The following is a 19501-nucleotide window of genomic DNA, read 5'->3' as shown; positions in this document are numbered from 1 at the left end:
TATAGACGTACAGTAGTAGAGAGTCACGTGACAGATCATTTCGGGGAAAATCTCGCAGGATGCCGCCGGCGCGCGAGACCGAGCGAGAACACCTTCTGCAGCAACAAATAGGGACAACAATAACATTAATCTACATTTCTGCAGGTTTTCACGGTAAGACTATAGGTCTACAGGTCTAACAGCACAGACAGTGCACGCGCCTCGTTGCATTGTGTGTTTGCATGCAATGTGTGTGTGTTTGTTTGTTTGCATGCATTGTGTGTTGCATGCACTGTGTGTGGTTGCATGCATTGCTTGGGGAAAACAATGATGCACCGGTAACGCGCGCGCACCCACCCACGCACGTTCCGTGCGAGTCGCAGGTTATATTTTCTAAGGCTAACGATAATTATTGTGTTGTGCAAAAAGACTTGTCAGACAGACATGCAGACAGACAGACAGACAGGCAGACAGGCAGACAGACAGGCACACGCACGCACGCGCGCGCACACACACACACACACACACACACACACACACACACACACACACACACACACACACACACACACAGACAGACAGACAGACATCGGTGGTCGGTGACGACGGCCGTCGCGTGCACGATCGCGACACGCAACACACGGATCGTATTCGCGTGCACCGATCATCACACCCGTGTGTGAGCCGTTTATTAGGCTACAATGTCTTTGTGGTCGGGGGCCGCCGCCGGCGATATATTATAGTGTAAATAACTATAGGCTACCTAACCTAACTTCTACCTTTTGGCGTTGCTTGCCGAACAGAATCAACCAACCACAGACACAACACACACAAGGGCTGGTTTCTGTTCGGCAAGCGACGCCGGTCGCGCGCAATTACGCGAGGCGTTGCTGCTGCACTGTAGCCAGGAGTCACTGTGTTATATTGAAACATTGTGTCGAGTGTCAGCCGTTACATTGTAAGACGTAGACGCGTCTATACGGGGTTGATCCAGATGATGAAAACATCTGGCCGAAGGCTTCAACAACATCTGGAGAACAGCTGGTGTTTTGCCACATATCATGATTGATTGATTGATGTAGTTTATTTAGTAAGACATGTCATGACATGTCATGATTGACATGTCTCCCAGGTTCTCATATATGATCAATGTGTCAAGGAGACCGTCGATGTTGATCTGATCTGATTTAATAATAATACATAATAATAATAATAAACTTGATTTATAGCACCTTGCGTGACATGAAATGCAGCTCAAAGTGCTTTACAGAGCAAGAATACAATTACAGAAAAAAGTACAAATAATTTAACAATATAAGCAAAAAAGCAAAAGCATAAAACAACATTAAAATAATAGCAAAAGGCAGTGAATAAGGCAAAAACAGTGAGGACATGAATAACAACAAAGAGATTTAAAAATCAACTAGGCAAGAGTTAAGAAGTAGGTCTTGAGCTGTGCTTTAAAGCTATCCACAGAGGCTGTCTGTCTTAGTGTAATGGGAGTTTATTGCATGCTGTCGGCCTGTAGTAGCAGAATGCTGCTTCACCGTTTTTTTTATGGTGATTTAATCCGATTTGATTTGTTTTTGATGTGATTGACATGAACATTGATTGATTGATTGATTGACTGAATACTTTATTAGTCAGAAATGTAAACTGCACATGGTACAGTCAGACATTTGAGCTAAACGGATAAACACACAAATGAAAAAGTCCTGGGGACTTGTTTCCATTCTGGTCCTATGACAGACGTCTATACCGCTTGTGCTATAACCACGCCCCACAACTGTGACCAACGCAGAAGTGCCTCCCGCCTACAACAACTGCGGCCTATTTATTTTTGCCGATACAGTATAGTTTTTACCGCGACGGAGGAACGCCCTCTCAAGCGAACTTGAGCCACGAGAGGCGCCGCCGAGCGAGCTAAAGCGAGCGAGTTGCCGTTTGCCGAAACGATGCGAAGTTCGCTACAGCCCGACTCAGTGCCGTTCGAGTTATGTACCGATCTGGCACAGAATCGTAAATTGTGTTTTGGGCGAGAGCGTTTGCCCCAACTCCTGCACTCAAAGTGGCTTCTGGCCAATCACAGCGCACATCCTTGCACAAGTGGTATAGGTTTTGGGATCACACGGTATAAAAACACACACAGCGCTGGGAGTGAGTGCACCCCCCGGGTACTCTTCTGGTCATTCACAAAATTGGGTTTTCTGAAAAACGTATGTTTCTATATCAGTGGTTTTCCAACTTTTTCATGTCAAGGACCCCCAAAATGACATGAATTTGGCCGCGGTCCCCATCTCAAAATATGTTGTTCCAGGGGGTCCCAGAAGCAAAAATGTGAGTTACAAATGTTCGCTTAAAAATATATATATATAAGATTTACACACATTTGCACACATTTTCAAAAATAGCAGATCTACAAGCTCATAGCGCGGCACTCGGTGCCGCGCTATGAGCTTGTATATCTGCTATTTTTCAATAGCCAAAGTGTAATATAATGCTTTTTAGCTCAAATCAAAAAGTGACACAGATGCGTTCCAGGTCTTAATGGGTTAAAGAGATGGAGAGACAGGGGGATTCCTGTTACTGAACAAACACTCTATAAGCAGGGGTCTTCAACGTTTTTTTCAGGCCAAGGACCCCTTAGCTGACAGAGAGATGAAGCAGGGACCCCCCCCCCACTACATATTTTAACGTTTAATGTCGTGTAATCATGGAGGTGTGTATTGTTGTGTCATTGTCTATTAGGTGTGTAATCATGGAGGTGTGTATTGTTGTGTCATTGTCTATTAGGTGTGTAATCATGGAGGTGTGTATTGTTGTGTCATTGTTTATTAGGTGTGTAACCATGGAGGTGTCTGCACACAGCCTCTTCCTCCTGCAGCAGCTCAACGTTCAGAGGGAGTTCGGCTTCCTGTGCGACTGCACGGTTGCCATCGGCAACGTGTACTTCAAGGCCCACCGCGCCGTGCTGGCTGGTTAGTGCGAGGAATCAGAAAGTATTCCAAATTCTTCTCACTCTCTGAAAATAGCAGATCTAAAAGTTCACAACGCATCGCCATGAGACTCGTTGTGAGCTTGTACATCTGCTATTTTCAAATAGACGATGTATATATAACGCGTATATATACTATATATATATAGCGTTGCGAGGCGTTGTGAGCTTGTAGATTGGCTATTTTCACAATGTTTGCCTCTTTTCTCTTTCTTTTCTTTCTTTTTTTTTTTTAGCTTTTTCCAACTACTTCAAGATGATCTTCATCCACCAGTCCAGGTCAGAGAACACAATAATTCCAAACTTTTTCGTGCCACTTTTTCTGTTTATTGACATAAATATGTAGTAGGTATAGGTGATAATATATTGCATTTTCACCAGACACGCCCTGGTCTTGTTAACCTGCCCTAAATGTTCCTGTTTCTGCTTCTGCATTCCCTTCGCTGGCTTCTAGTTGCTGCTCACAGCCAGTACAAAACACTGGTGATGACCTATACATCTGTCTAAAATAACATGCATCTAAATCACATTCTTAACCCATTCAAACCGTGTAACCACTTTATCCATATGAGCGCCACTGATATTATAGCAAACTGTTAGGATTTAGAAGATATTCAAAGATTTGCACAAATGTTCCACGATTAAAAATCTTGGCCCCAAAAACAGAATGCATGCTGCTTCTCCATGTTGTAGTTTTGATTCTAAAGGGACAGAAAGCAGACCTTTTCACAAATGACCAGAGCAGTATTGATTTTGATTCAGTTTTAAGTCATAGTCTTCAGAATAAAATTCCATTTAGTTTGTCATAGTTTTAGTCGACTATATCTACAGTTGATTTAGTCGACTAAAATGTATTTTGTCGGTGCCTTGATGGCGTCGTAATGGCTGATTTTACACTTTGTTGCATGCTGAAAATAGCGGATCTACAAGCTCGCAACGCCTCGCAGCGCAACGCGTTGAGCTTGTTGATCTGCTATTTTTCAGAGCGCAACCAAACATAAAATGACTTGTCTTTTAGTTCTACTGGATCTCTTCTCCACTAGTTCCTCCCTAACATTTTAGTCTAGTTTTTATTTGTTGACGAAATTGTCATTAAAGGTAGGGTAAGTGATTTTATTTGGTTAAAATAAGTGTTAAATAGCTCTATATTTTGATAGTACTCATTGCTATAGAGTGTTTGTTCAGTAAAAGGAGTCTCCCATGTCTCCCCAGCTCTTTATGAAACAGAAAATGCATTTTCAGTGCTCTCTCCTGATTGGCTTAAATGTTGTCACCTACCTGAACTGTACTATATATTGTGTTTACTAAAGAGCTGGAGAGACCCCTGTGACCGAACAAACGCTCTGTAGCAATGATTACTATCAGAATATATAGTACTTGAACCTTTTTAACAAAAAAAAACATTTTACCAAAGAATATCACTTACCCTATACCTTTAAGTCTTAGTTTCTTCATAGCTTAGTTTTTATTTAGTTTTCGTCTGTGAATAAAGGTAGTCGACGAACACTTTTTTCGTCGTAGTTTTAGTCGACGAAATCAACACTGGACCTGAGAGGGTTGTATGGTTCATGATATTGATACATTTTAAACATGTCCTGTTCTCCTCCTTTCTCCTCTGCAGTGAGTGCATCAAGATCCAGCCCACAGACATCCAGCCGGACGTGTTCAGCTACCTTCTCCACATCATGTACACAGGTTACTGTTGTTCATTTCTGATGGTGCTTTTTTTGTGATGTTATTCTTCCCCTAATCTCATCAGATCAGGAAGCAGGCCGCGCTTTACCCAATCAAATGTAGTGGGCGGGATTTACGTGTGTGCGGCTCGTTCCCCACTGGAAACAAACCGAAACTCATTTAACAATAGCGTCCTCGGAGCCGACAAAACAGAGGGCGCCGTTTTTCCTTTTTATTTGACGATGGGTTCCCAGATTGTTCTTCCCCTGACTTCTAGTTCTTTTTGTGTGGCTACCCAACCCAGTGTCTGTATTTTACAGCAATGGTTCTCAAATGTTTTCATGTGAAGGACAACCATATTTTTTTAAAGCAGCACTATGTAGTTCGGGGTATCATCAGTGGCCACTTTGGACACAAAGCCAACGTCTTTGACTCACCCAAGAGTCTCTGCAAGCATGTCCTGCGAGGACGAGCTGTGATTGGCCAGTCTTCCCATCACTTTTACTTTTGATGCAGTAATGGTCTTTTTTTTCTCCTTTCTTTTTTTTTTTTTAGGTATTAAAAAGGTCTTATAATTTTCACTTTACTGTCAACTAAACAGCCAGTGTGTTTGTGTGTGTGTGTGTGTGTGTGTTCAGGTATGTGTCCTAAACAGCCAGTGGACCAGAGTCGTCTGCAGGAAGGCATCAAGTTCCTCCATGCCTACCAGCTCTGCCGGCAGCCAGGAGAGGGCGCTAATGACTCCAACCAAGGTAATTATATACTTTTGCACTTTTCATTCCTTTTTATTTTTTATTTTGTTTTGACTTTATTTATCAATTTCTGTTTAGTTTTAATTAGCTTTTTAATGGTGCTGGCTATTTTATTTATTTATTAAATCTTTGTGAAAAGGCTTAGTTTTAGGTTTGTTTTTATTAGTTTTAGTGGTAGTTTTATTGTTTATTGTAATATGATGTAGTCAGGGGCGAGATAAAAAAAAGTTCAGAAAAATAGTGAAAACAGCAGATCTACAAGCTCACAAGCTCACTTGTGACGTAACCACTAGGGTTCTCAAACCTTTCCAGGCCGCGACCCCCCAAAATAATCATGTTTGAACAATGTTTGCCTTTTTCTTATGTAATATTTGACAATTTGTCCAATTTGGTGTTAAAAGGGTCTTAAAAGTCATTAAATTGTAACTTTAGAAATGTGCAGATACCCTGTATTCACTTATACTGTATGTTTTTGGGCGGTGAAACCGCCCCTATAAGTGAGATTTGGAAAAATGTACAAATATCTTGGGCAGTGAAACCGGCCCTAAAAGTTTGTAGAATTATCCTGCGCTGTGATTGGCCAATCACAATCTATTCAGGACTGTGATTGGCCAGTGTCACATGACACATGTGCATAGCCCTATGTGATTGGCCAGTGTCACATGACACATGTGCATAGCCCTATATAAGCAACCATAACTTAAAAAAAACCAAATTATTGTTTTTTTTAAGTTATGGTTTTGTCCATCATAAAGTGTGTTTTACAAAAGATAAATGTATTTATCTTTTGTACATGATTGATCGACTCCATTCAGTATTGTGATTAGCTAGCAAGACACATGCTGACACTAAGTGGCTCTTTCAGATCAAAGCATATATATTGGTTGACTCCATTCAGTATTGTGGTTAGCTAGGAAGACACCGCCCACTTCACACAGGGTGTGATTTTTTTTACTGTTGAGTGAGAAAACTAAAGGGATAGTTCACAAAATGACTTTTTTTCTATCGATTGGTCACCCCATGGAGACTTGAATTCGTGGATATTCTTTAGTTTTTGTCGCATTCCTAAGCCGATAATTTGACAACCGGCAGCGGTTCCGGTAGGAGAGTCAAAGAGTCTCCTTTGTGTCTCCTACCGGAACCGCTGCTCAAATTATTGGCTATAACCAAAAGGATATCCATGAATTCAAGTCTCCATGGGGTGACCAATCGATAGAAAACAAGTAACATTTTGGCTGAACTATACCTTTAAGCTAATCATCTGGGGACACCCACAAAATAATTTGGGGACCCCCCTGGGTTAGGGTTAGGGTCCCGACCCCCCAGTTTTGGGAACCACTTCTCTACCGTACAAATTGGACAAAATGTGACATGGTACAGCTTTAACTAAGATGTTTGTTTTATATACTTATTTTTGTTATTTTGACTGTGTTTCCAACTACCTCAGACCTGGTGCGCATGTCCAACCTGTACGGGATCCAGATCTCGTCCCAGCTGGCCAGTAGTAAGGAGGGTTCCGCCGGGGGGGCACAGAAGGGGTCCGCGGGGGGCCGCAGGGGTTCGGGAGCTCCGGCCGGGGGGGACGGCCGCTCCTCCAGCCACGTGGGCCGGTCGCACGCCCAGCTGAGCTCCCTGGCCGTGGGGCTGGAGGGGCTGGAGGGCCTGGTCGCCGCGGACCAGAGGGCGTCGGGCCTCCAGAACGTGGCGTCTGGGGACGATTCTGACATCTCCAGCCGCATCAAACAGGAGCAGGTTGGATTTTTTGTTTATTTCAAGACCTCGTTAAGTTCATTTTTTCAAAAAGAAAATCCCACATGTTTTATGTTCCTGTTGTTAACAGACATTTCGACCCATTTAATAAAAAAGAATAGAAAGGGGATAAACTAAGAATAAACTAAATTAATTTCATTCATGTGTCGTGTACATATCCTTTATGAGGGAACATAAACAATAATATATACTTAACTAATATAAAAAAGAAAAATAACAAACAAATAAAAAGGTTGGATTTAATTTGGTTTGATTTCTATTTGAATTCAAACACAACTAGTTATGAGGACCAAGCAGAATTACCCTTGTCATTTTGTTCTCATGTTTTTTGTTTGTTTTTCTTCTTAAAATGAAGACAAGCAGGTTATTTAGATAGATGCTAGGTTCGTTGTTTACCTGGTATCCTACAGTTTCAATGTACAGATTATTATTTTGATAGTACATTGTTTAGAGCAGCGGTTCTCAAACTATGGGTCGTGACCCAAAGTGGGCCGTTGGGATAGCGCATTGGCAACCGAAAAAAGAAGAAATATAATTTTAACAAGAAACGGTTAAAAAAGAAAAAGAAAAAGAAAAGTGAGGTCTTCGTGACCTGGAGTTTAAAGTGGTTAAAATGACGTGTCGTTGTCGTCCTGTCTTTTGAGGTGGAGGAAGGGGAGGAGGAGGAGGAAGAGGAGGCACAGAGGGGAGGAGGAGGCTCGCCGGCCTCTCCCAGGGGGAGCAGCCCGTGTGGGGGGGGTCTCCTCTTCAAGGACAGCCCGCTGCCCATGCTGTGCCCCCGCTGTGGAGAGTGCTGCTCGTCCCCAGAGGGCCTGCGCCAACACCTGTTCAACCACGCTGCCGACGGTCTGATCCAGGCGGGAGGTACGTCAGGGGCGTAGCCACGGGTGGGCATAGGTAGGCCTGGGCCCACCGATTTGGTTTTTCTGCCCACCCCCAATTTTTCATTTTTTTTCATGTCATATTCAACCATTTTGATAACAGTGTATATATACTGTAGGTACCCGAAATCCGTCACAAACCGCACAAAAAGCATAAAAAAACGCTAATAAAAAAAAGCGAGCACTTAGCGCGCGCATGGTCCGGGCGCACATGCACGTGCGTGTGCCCATCCGCAACTCCCTAGGCCCAGCCTCGGCTAGCGTTCTGGCTACGCCACTGAGGTACGTACTTAACCCGTTCAATCCGGGAACGCATCTGTGTCACTTTGGATTTCTTTGGCTGTTCAAAAAAATCTTGAAAATGAAATGTGTGCAAATCGTTGAATATATGTGTATATATATATATATATATATACATTTATAACTCAAATCTTTTCTTCTGGGAGAGTGCCTGGAACAAAATATTTTGAGATGGGGAGGTGGGGGGGTCTGTGGACGAATACATATCATTTTGGGTGGTCCTTGCCATGAAAAATGTTTGAGAACCACTGATAGCAACATAAGTAAAAAAAAAAAAAAACTTTTAGGATTTAGAAGACATTTGCATTGGAATCCCCAGAAACAAAGATTTGAGTTGAAAATGTTCGCTTTGAAAACAATATATATTCAAAGGGTTTTGCCCTTAAAGGAGTAGTTCACCTCAAAAATGACTTGTTTTCTATCGATTACACACCCCATGAAGCCTTGAATTCATGGACATATTTTAGTTTTTATCGCATTCCTAAGCCGATTTGATGACCGGCTCATCGGTCAGTAGGAGACGAGGTAGTCTCTGAGTCAAGTAAACCTATAAGCCCCATCCAGATATTAGTTGGTCAGTTATTAATTAACTCTTTATTATCCACCTGTGCATCCAGCCAGTGGTCTGATGGAGAGACTGACCCCGACGGGAGGAGGTGGAGAAGCAGGTGGTGGAGGAGACGCAGAGGAGGAGCACAGAGGAGGAGGAGAAGTAGGAGGAGGAGGAGGCTCCACTGTGGACACCGGCTGTCTGGAGGAGGCCCTCAGGCAGAGCCAGGCGCTCGCTAACCAGCTAGCCGCCGAGCTAAAGCGCAGCCAAGGAGGAGGAGGAGGCAGCGGAGGTTTAGGAGGAGGAGGAGGAGGAGGAGGTGGGAGCAGCCCTCCCTCCCTGCCCAGGTTTGCATTTTTTCATTTGTTTTTATTTCATTATTTAGTTTTTGTTTTCAATTTTGGTTTTAATTCCCTTTTAAGAGCAGGTTTGCGGATTTTAGTCTTTATTTTGTACAAAGGCTTAGTTTTTGTTTAGGTTTTAATAGTTTTAGTGCCATTTTCTTTATTGTTATAGGGCTGAGATTCAACATGCTTAGAAAAAAAATTGCGTAAATAGCTGATCTACGAGCTCACAATAGCTTATAGATCTGCTATTTACGCACAATACAGTTTCAGTTAGTTATCGTTTTTGTGTAAAGCTTAATTTATATTGTCATTTCGGCTAACTACAACGTTTTGTCAATTCTAGTTGTCGTTATTTAGTTAGTTTTAAGTTCTCGCGTGGCCAGACTGTTGTCTCCCACAATTTTCAAATCCTTCCGTCATACAGTCTGGAGCATACATGGGCAACTGGTGGCCCGGGGGCCACATGCGGCCCCCACCTTCACTTAATGCGGCCCGCAGGTTAATATCAGAATATTGATTATATTATTGATTTCACCTTTTCCAATTCCAAACATGCAAACATGACCCGCTTTAATTACTTCAGTCTATATTAGTAGCTTAATGACTAGTATCACAATTCTATTGTCTTTTTTATGTCCAATGTATTTGTATTTAAGTTCATAAGGTTAACATAAGTATAACTAAATGCATTTGAAATAAAAAAAATATGTTACTTTTCAGGATTCCAATTAAAAAATAGCAGATCTACAGGCTCAAAACGCGTCGCACTGCGACGCGTTTTGAGCTTGTAGATCGGCAATTTTTGCTACTTTTGTGAGACATACAGTAGAATGGCGAAAAAAGTTAAACTACGGAGATAAGAGGTGTCTGCCCGACAGGATATGAAATGTGGCCCCCCTGGAGTGAGTGTGGAAATACAGTGGCCCTCTCCATCATCAAAGTTGCCCACCGCTGCTCTGGAGCAACGGAAGCTCTGAACATGATCAGAGGATAAAGACGATGTGACACCTCCTCCCTGCTTTTGTTTAGTCTTTACAGTCGTGCAAATGTGTCCTAATATAAATCAAAACAATCTCATAGCTTGCTGCTTAGCAGAAAATATTTTGTTTTGTGATCGGAAATGACGAACACTAGGTGACTATAGGCTTCCGTTATCGGCTTTCGGGAGGTGTAGTTCCAGACTATATACTGTAGCATTCAGAGATTGTGGAATAGTTGTCTGGCTACGCATGTAGCAGGCTTTCGGCCCCGCCCCCCTCCTCCTCCTTGACTCTGTTGTGGCCTTGAGTTTGAGCCTGAACCCCGAAGCACGCCCGGCTGCAAGCCCTTTGGGCTGATTACCTTAGTTGCTATTTAAGACTTTCCAGCCGGTGCCTCTTTGCGTTATGATAACTTGTGTCTCGGTGCGACCTGTCTGTCGTGCCGTGTGTTTCTTTGTCTCCATACCCGTTTCCCTCCTGTGTGAGGATAGCCTGTGTTAACCCTTATTTGAAGTAAAGTACCTTTATTACCATCATTCCTGTGTCGTGCCCTGCATTTGGATCCTACCTGTCCCGTCGAGTGCGTATCGTGACAACGCAAGATTAGTTTTAAGTGAAAGCGGGAAAAGCGGGATTCGCAGACAGGAGAAATCGTGTCCAAGAACTCTACACGATGGCTACTTTGAGGGCGGATGTAGACACAGTCATCAAATCCATCAAAATGAAAGATGTAAGCGTGTCGCGAGTCTGGGATATTGGATGGAAACGCGCTAATACGAGGCATTTTACATTTAGAGATCCTGGCTTCCAAGCAACGGCTGAATTCGAATACTACGGAGGACCGGCGGTACAGCAGGTTGTGGCCAATCGTCATATTATAGTGGGGTGGATGCAGGTCTGCAAGCCAACCGATTGTGCCTATGCCGTTTATGACAACATCAATGATGACACCGATAAGAGAGTGTACTGCTATGAGTTTCTACCACTCGTCGAACACCTCCTGGATAGAGACCGTGACTTTTGGCATGTGCCAATGCCCTATACCGCTTGGAACCAGTTTTTCATCTTTAATACTGAGAGGCCTCGAGAGCTAAGGACCCATGACGCACCCGAGTTCCTATTCCCGGACCAGCTCGGCACGTGCAGGTGCGGGCTTGTCAACCTGGGCTTTGACTTCACCACCCTCCTGGTGGCAATGGACTGGTACACATCGGAGATGACCGAGCTGGCAAGGGTCAAGTGGAACCTAAATATGTGCTGGATGCCCGTACTGGGCCAAGCTTTCCGGGACTACAGCTCCGCAGCCATTTGTTTCTAGGATGTTGGTGGATTTATTCTCTGGCCTGATTTCGACGAAGATGACTATCATATCTGTGGTGATAGCCAGTACATAGTCGACTTTTAATAATCCTTATTAAATTGCTGACAAAAAGTTATTGGTTTACGTATGTATTAGTTATTAATGCACTGTCCTGATCTTGGTACCAACTTTGTACCAAGTGTGATTCAAACAACATAGCACACATTTGAAGAATTGCTGCTATTTCTTTTATTCTAAGGAATCCTTACTTACATGTGTATATATAACTACTTTTAACAGCAAATCCAAATTTTTTGTTTTGTATTCTCTCTAAGCTAGTTTTACATATTTGATTATAACATTTATACATATATACTGACACAGGTTCTCAGTCGCCACGACTGATTTCAGTCATTTGGATTCCATAGAAGGCAGCACGTCTTCTATGGGAGCATGTTGCGCAGCGAATCGAGCCGATCTACAAGCCGATCTACAGCCGATCTACAAGCTGTTGACAACTTATAGATAGGCTATTTTCGGTCATTCTTTTAAAGATTAGAGCTTTTGACGTGATCAAACCAGCAATTATATCTAGAAGCATTTTCCATAAGACCGTAATGGTCTGGGATATTTCATAAAAGCTCAATCTGTGATTTATTCACCTGGTTGGCAGTAGGTAGAACAACAACAGGAACAATATTGGCCTACTAAAACATCATAATTGGGGGGGGTCTCTCCTTTCACACTGTTTCACAAATAATAAGATTATAGGACTTTTTTTTCCAATTTTATTTTGCTTTAATCCATGTAACCGTAATAACCCTGCTCCACCCTTCTCCACAGCGCCACCTCTCTCCTCCACTCGCGGAAGCGGAAGATGGCGTGCGCCGTGTGCAGCGTCAACTTCTCCCACAAGAGCGCGCTGCAGGAGCACATGTACACGCACACCACGGGCAAGCCCTCGCGCTACCACCGCTACAACCGCCTGTGCAGCCAGCTCCTCCACCACCACCACGCCTCCTCGCACTTCTGCGAGGGAGGCGGGGCTACGCCCCAAGGTTGTTATAGAGTTTTGCATTTTTATTTTACGTTCAAGTGGTGCTAGCCGCTTCTACATCTGACTTTGTGTGTTTGTATGTATGTCTGTCTGTATGAGGGTTAGGGTTAGGTTAGGGTTATGTTATTTGATGCATATTTTTGCCTGATTTTACCGATTTTTATATTAAAAAAAACATTACCAACGTGAGAACAGAGTGTTTGTAAAATTTGCAGTATACCCACCTCTTATAATATTTTATGAACATTGTTATACGCTGTCATGCATGATTGTAAACATGCCATTTGAGTGCATTATGGTCTTACGACTGTGATATAATTAATGATAGATTATTATAACAAATATTAGATTTTTTTAATTAGTTTTAGTCTTTGATTGATTGATTGAATTAATTAATTAAACAAACAATTAAACAAACAATTAATAAAACACAGTGAAGTAGGCCTACAGTTCAATACAAGGTCTGTTAAGAGGATTTTAAACCCAAGAAAGCACTATGGCTTGTTTCCATTGGGGTCCTATATACTCAATTCATCGAAAACGCTTTAGTTAGCTTTAGTTCTATAGATTTAGTTTAGCTTTAGTTTTTTGTAATATGGGGTAGTCAAAAAGAGATGAAAAAAGCTCAGAAAAACAGCAGATTTACAAGCTCACATTTAGTGAGATTGTAGATCTGCTATTTTCCCCAGTTCTTCAGAAAAAAAGTACTGACAGAATGTAGTGACTTTGAGTATCTAGAAAAGTGCTAAATCTAAATCGTATGTATTATTATTATTATTATTAGAGCGTAATGGAGGGTCAAACCAGATGTGACGTCATTACGTTACGTCTCTTCTCTACTTATCACGCAGACTACGCACTCACGTCACGACGTCAGTTCAGTTCAAACGTTTGGTGGCAGCGGTTGGTTCAGTGTTTGTTAACGTTTACAGAGAAGTTTGAACGTTACAAAACATTGAATAAAACAACATTTCAGCTCCAAACGGTAAGAGAGATAACATAATAACGTTGTTATTTATCATATCCGTGGGTTTGTTTAACAGTGTTCAACCTGGCGTTGGTGTTTTTTGGCCATGGACATTTTGGGTGTGTTTTGCTTAATAATAGCAGATCTACAAGCTCACAACGCGTTGCATCGCAACGCTACGCAACGCGTAGATTTGCTATAGTTGTTGATATGCAATTCAGTAAAATTATTTTCTTTGTTGAATCTCTCCAAGAGTTGAAAAATGGAACTGTTAATTTGAATAAAGTTTTTATTTTTGTGAATCAGATTTGAACAACTTTCCTAGGTGTGTTGAAACGTGATTAAAATGTGATTTGTAAAGATGTGTGTCGGTTGTTTGGACTTGGATCAAGTCTATCATAGATGTATTTGATCGAGTCTTGACTTTTACTTATGATAGTCTTGGTCTCAACCCCCCTAACATTCACTGAACATCCGCGCGAAAAGCCCGTACATCTCCTCACATGTTCAAAACAATCATATTAAGTATCTAACCGGTAGCCACGGATGTTAACTAGACATTCGGAACATTTGTTGTTCACTGTATTAGTCTGTATTTTGCAATAGATCTGTTTTAATCCCGTCTGTGTCGGATTCTGTCAGAAGTTCCCTGTATTCCTCAAAGGGTGGTGGTGACGGGGCGCATCAGGTTAAAGCCGGTATTACACTCAATGTAAACTGGAAGTAAGCTAGGTGAAAAATGGCGTTCAGGCACAGACGGGATTAAAACACATATCTATTGAAAACTATGGACTAATACATTGCACACAGACTCCGAATTCCGAGTTAACATCCGTGGCTACCGTTTAAGCACCTTATATTTTGCGTATGTACATGTTTGGAGAAATGCAGACTTTACGGGTGAAAGTGCAGGGCATTCTGGGGGGTAAAGCCCAAGACTATCATAGATATGCAAATGTGAAAATCGATAAAATACATCTATGATGGTCTTGATCCAAGGCTAGTCTAGACACTGAAGCCGACGGCGTCGCTTGCCGAACATATCATAATAATAATGATAATTGGAAAACTATCTAAGTAATGTGATTAGTATACATGATTAGAACATGGTTGAACATTAGACAGTTAAAGGAGTTGTTCACCCAATTTTTAAAAAAATATTTTCTATCAATTACACACCCAATGAAGCCTTGAATTAACAGATTTTTTGTTTTTGTCGCATTTCTGACTGAGACAATTTCATGACCGGCTTAAATGCAGTTTAATTGAGTTTCCTGCTAGAGACTCTGCCGGTCATCAAATTACTGGCTCACCAAAGAGACAAAAACAAAAACATCTCCATAAATTCAAGGCTTCATGGGGCGTATAATTGATAGAAAATCAGTATTTTTTTCGGTGAACTATTCCTAAGGTCTATTTCTAGAATTGCTACAAAACCTGTACAGCCAGTCATTTTGCGCATACACAAGAAGCTGAAGGGCATGTTTCAAATATTGTATTTTTTTGGGGACAAAATAACACATTTTTTTTTTTTCCAAAACATTCTTTTTTTTGCTAAATCGATTGGGTGGGCCAGCTTTTTATGTGGGTGGGCCACGGCCCACCCAGGCCCACCCAGGCCCACCCAGGCCCACCCATGGCTGCGCCCCTGCATAAACAGCTGCCGTTTATCAGTCAGTTTATCAATTTCAGTTTTGTTTTGATTAGCTTTCAAATCGGGCTTGCTATTTTTTATAGATTTGTTTATCTTTGTTTTTTAATTATGTTTTAGTTGTTTATTGTAATATGAAGCTATTTCTGTTATTTTTTAAAATATTTTTGACAACAGGGCTTAAACTTGGGACAGGTAAAAAAAAAAAGGAAGTATTAAATAATGACTAAACCAAGGCCAATTTCTCTACGATTTTGTCTTTGTTTTGTGCACACAATAGTATTTAAGTTATTTTTCCTTTTTTTTGGTAAAGCGTTTTTATTTGTATTTCAGTTAACTCAAGTGTTATTTCAATTGTAGTTTTAGTTATTTTGTTAGCTTTATTTAACTCTGATAACCCTGGTCCTCGTCCCGCAGGAACGGTGGCCATGTTGGAGGAGGCGAACAGGGACGCTCAGGACAACGGGAGCTCATGCTACTCGCTGGACTCGGAGGTCTCGCAGGAGAGCGTGGACGGAGTGGCCGTGGAGTGACGGGCGGAAAAAACAAAAAAACAATCACGGAGCGTATGGAATCACAGAGAGGAAGGATTTGAACCAAAAAAAAACAGCGCCGTTACCGCTGTTATGAATCACTGTTTCTCAACGTCGGGTCCGAGGTCCTCCAGGGGTCCAAAATGGACCCTTTATGGGTCTGTTAAATGAATGCTGAGGATTTTACAGTGTAGATCGGGGTCCCGTGGAGATTCGGCATTAAATGAGGGTCCGTGGTCTAATGCATAAAGCTGGAGGGCCTTGAAATTCAAAATGTTGAGAATCGCTGTCATAAACAATCCATATAGATGGTGGTGAACGGTTTCAAAAACCTTTCTTTCGTTTCTGTTACAAAGTCAATCATCATCACACGACTTTTAACACGTTGACTGCCAAGGACGTGATATTACGTCATCTCAAATCCAACGCTTCACTGCCAACGACGTAATATTACGTCATCGTGGTGTTTTTGGTGGCTAGAGGGCGCTCTTCAACAACCTATGAATGATGCCTTGACTTCCAGAGAGGGATAGACCCGGAAATTACGTAATTTAAAAAAAGATATCAACTGGTCCACTGCAATGTTATCAGATTTATAAAAATACATTCATCTCTGATTTCTTCACCCAGATTGCGTTTTTGGTGAAAATTTGCTATATTCAACTGCCGATAACTACAGAACGGACGATCGCGGTTACAATGTTTTTTTTTCCCCCGGTGGAAAGAAGAGAGACCCTCACAAAAAAACATGTAGTAATCCTGGTCTCTATACTGCCTCCCCCTGGTCAGCCGGGGTGCCTGATGGAGGGGAAAGGAACTGGTTGGAATAACGTGTTTCTTCCACGCGTTACTGTCAGGTGATAAAAAGCGGCTTTCTAGTTCCTCATGCATTCTGGGCTCTCCCTAGGCTGGCAGAGGGAGAGTAGCGCCCAGGATTACATAGGCAATTGGCACTGGGTGAAAGAATTGGTTACAAAATTGTGGGATAAACATTTTAAAGTCTTTCCACGAGACAATGTTTGTTTACATCGGAGAAAAAAATTCTGTGGATCGTCAAATAAGGTAGAACCGCTGGCAGTGGCGGATTAATTAATTAATCAATACCTGCCAATGAATGTGTTAATATCAAAATGACCAGTCACTATGTCAACAGGAAGACAGCTTGCTGCTGGTTCTACAAGTACAAACCAACAGGTGATGAGACGACAACAGAAGATGTACCGTCAAATACTTTGGCACTGAGTGTTGTCAGTGTCAGTGTGTCTTTGACAAGCCCCACACATTGTGAGCTTGTAGGTCCGATATCTTTGCCACGCACCGCCTTTGTGTGACGGATGCATAAATTAGGTATTACAACGCCACCTTCGGGTCTCAGTGTGTATTTGTCACAGCGCCTCTTTCGTCTACGTAACGTTCATGAACTTCTAGATCGGCTATTTTCAAAAACAATTGCCTATTTCTTAGGTAGTATTTGACAATCCGGCCAATGTTTTTTTCTTTTTTTTAGGTATTAAAAGGGTCTTAAAGTTAAAGTAAGTCCTTAAATTGTCACTTTATAAATGTGCAGATACCCTGTACACACTTATATACTGTATGTTGGCTTGTTTACTGTTGAGTGAGAAAACAATGTTGCACATTAACTCTCTCAGTGCCAAGAGTATTTTCATAAAGTACTCCCCCAGTGCCAGCAATTTGCGTTTTTTTTTATTTTTTAATTTTGTAATTTTTCATTCAAATAAATGATCTGATTGGGTTTTTAAACCCATAATACAGTTCTACCAGTAGAGAGCAACAAATCGACACATTGATGATCTCGCTGGCTCACTCGCCCCCTCCCAAACAGGCTCACGTCACATCCGGTCATAACCGGATGTTGACATTTTTGACAATCGTTGATCGGGCTAAATTACGATGTGATACACGACTACGATGACTGATCGTCACCCAGACTAAAGAGAGTAGACGTGGACCTCTCCGTTTGTTTTTTATACCGTGTGAAAAACCGTGACTTTCCCTATTCTGGCCGAAAATGACCGCGGGAAAAAAAAATTGAACCGGAAACGGAATCTGCGTCATGAAACCGGAACCCAATGAGTCTGAAGGAGTCAGGAAGCGAAAGTGATCATGAAAAATAAACAGAATAGCGCGACCACAGTCAAAAGTAAAAACTCGGGATTTCTCGTGCTGGCACTGAGGGTACTCGGGAAAAACTCGGGATATCTCGGGGCGTGGCACTGAGAGAGTTAAGCTAATCATCTGGGGACCGCTCCCAAAATCCTTTGGGGACCCCGCTGGGGGGTCCCGACCCACAGTTTAAGAACCACTGACGCAAGGGGCGGTTCAGACCGCTGCGATTTCTCTCTGCCACGTAATGCTTAATTTACAATGACGGTGTCACTGTGCCAGCAGTGTGGTAGTCCAGTGGTGTAAAGTAACTAAGTAAATGGAATCAAGTACTGTACTGTACAATTTTGAAGTCTTTTTGACTTTGCTGGAGTATTTCCAAATGTCAGTACTTTTACTTTTACTCCGCTACATCTCTGAGGGAAATATTGTACTTTTACTCCACTGCAATTATTTGAAAACTTAAGTCACTGGTTACGTTACAGATATAAATTACTATTATTATAAAACATACATTAACCACTTCAGCCCTATTTTATACATAGGCTATTTGAAAATAGACGATCTACAAGCTCACAGCGCGTCGCGCGTTGTGAGCTTGTAGATCGGCTATTTTCAAACATTTCAGTACTTTTACTTTTGGTACTTTAAGTATATTTCGATGCCAATTTTACTTTTTACTTTTACTTTACATTTGAGCACTTTTTTTTCCCGTTAAAAGGGAATCTTTAAGGAACCATAATCGTAATCGTTAATAAGGGCCCACTTGACAAATCTCAAAAGCGTTCGCGGCCCACCCATCTGACCACTTAACACAGCAGTGGGCCACGTGCATTTTCAGAGCCTGTTATTTTGATTATCAATCAATCAGTCAATCAATCAATCGATTTATCACAACGAAAACGTAAAACTTTTTTTTTTACGGTTTTAAAGAAAACATACATAACAAAACTAAAACCTACCCGGGCCGGGACCCAAACGAGTGAAAATAGCCGATCTATAAGCTCACAATGGGTTCGACAATTTCTTTTTCGACATTATTTTGAAAAATGAATGAATGTTTGAAATAACGGGAAGCTGGCAATTCTTAAGCGAGTGTGTGACCAGGCTTTAATCAATCTTAAAAAGTGTTTTGTATTGCTCCGATCTTTGGTCTGAATTAGACTTTGAATGACCGGGACACTTTTTGTTTTTGGATACAAAAAAAAAAAAAAAAGTCAAACAGAGAGATGTACACTTAATTCTCCCATGATCTAGATTGTGTGTGTGTGTGTGTGTGTGTGCGTAAGTACGCATGTGTGTGTGTGTGTGTGTGTGTGTGTGTGTGTCTGTGTGAGTGTGTGAGAGATATGTAATGCTGGGGTGTCCATTTTGTGTTGCATTATAAAAAAAGATGATTGTTATGAAATGTTTTGTAAATAGTAATAATGTCTCTTTTACAATGGGCTACGCTTTGTAAATAAATGTCATTTTTTTCCACAAATGGTCAAAAAGTCTTAATTGCTTGGTAAAAGTGAATGAGGTACAGCAATTTACTCTCATAGATGTTGGCTCTATTTTTGTTCTTGTAGTAAACCTGTGACATTGTAAAAATGCTCAACGTAAAAAAAATAAAGCATCAACATCAAAATGAGCGAGCAT

General features: G+C 41.6%; 1 protein-coding gene across 1 annotated transcript; it reads left to right on the top strand.

The window, feature by feature from the left end:
• Nucleotides 1-78: 78 nt before the first annotated feature.
• zbtb25 (zinc finger and BTB domain containing 25) lies at nucleotides 79-15736 on the top strand (the record flags this gene model as incomplete). The annotated part of the gene is made up of 10 exons (XM_080452883.1): nucleotides 79-153; nucleotides 2818-2957; nucleotides 3211-3253; nucleotides 4596-4669; nucleotides 5287-5400; nucleotides 6848-7152; nucleotides 7857-8034; nucleotides 8969-9248; nucleotides 12372-12586; nucleotides 15621-15736. The coding sequence occupies exons 2-10, from the start codon at nucleotides 2828-2830 to the stop codon at nucleotides 15734-15736; spliced, it is 1455 nt and encodes a 484-aa protein (XP_080309009.1). The 5' UTR covers nucleotides 79-153; nucleotides 2818-2827.
• Between the last annotated feature and the right edge of the window lie 3765 nt (nucleotides 15737-19501).

The sequence above is a fragment of the Gymnoscopelus braueri genome, assembly GCF_963280865.1.
Source record: "Gymnoscopelus braueri genome assembly, chromosome: 16".
In the NCBI taxonomy this organism is placed as follows: domain Eukaryota; kingdom Metazoa; phylum Chordata; class Actinopteri; order Myctophiformes; family Myctophidae; genus Gymnoscopelus; species Gymnoscopelus braueri.
The sequence above is the reverse complement of the archived record's forward strand: the minus strand, read 5'-3'. Positions and strand labels throughout refer to the sequence as shown.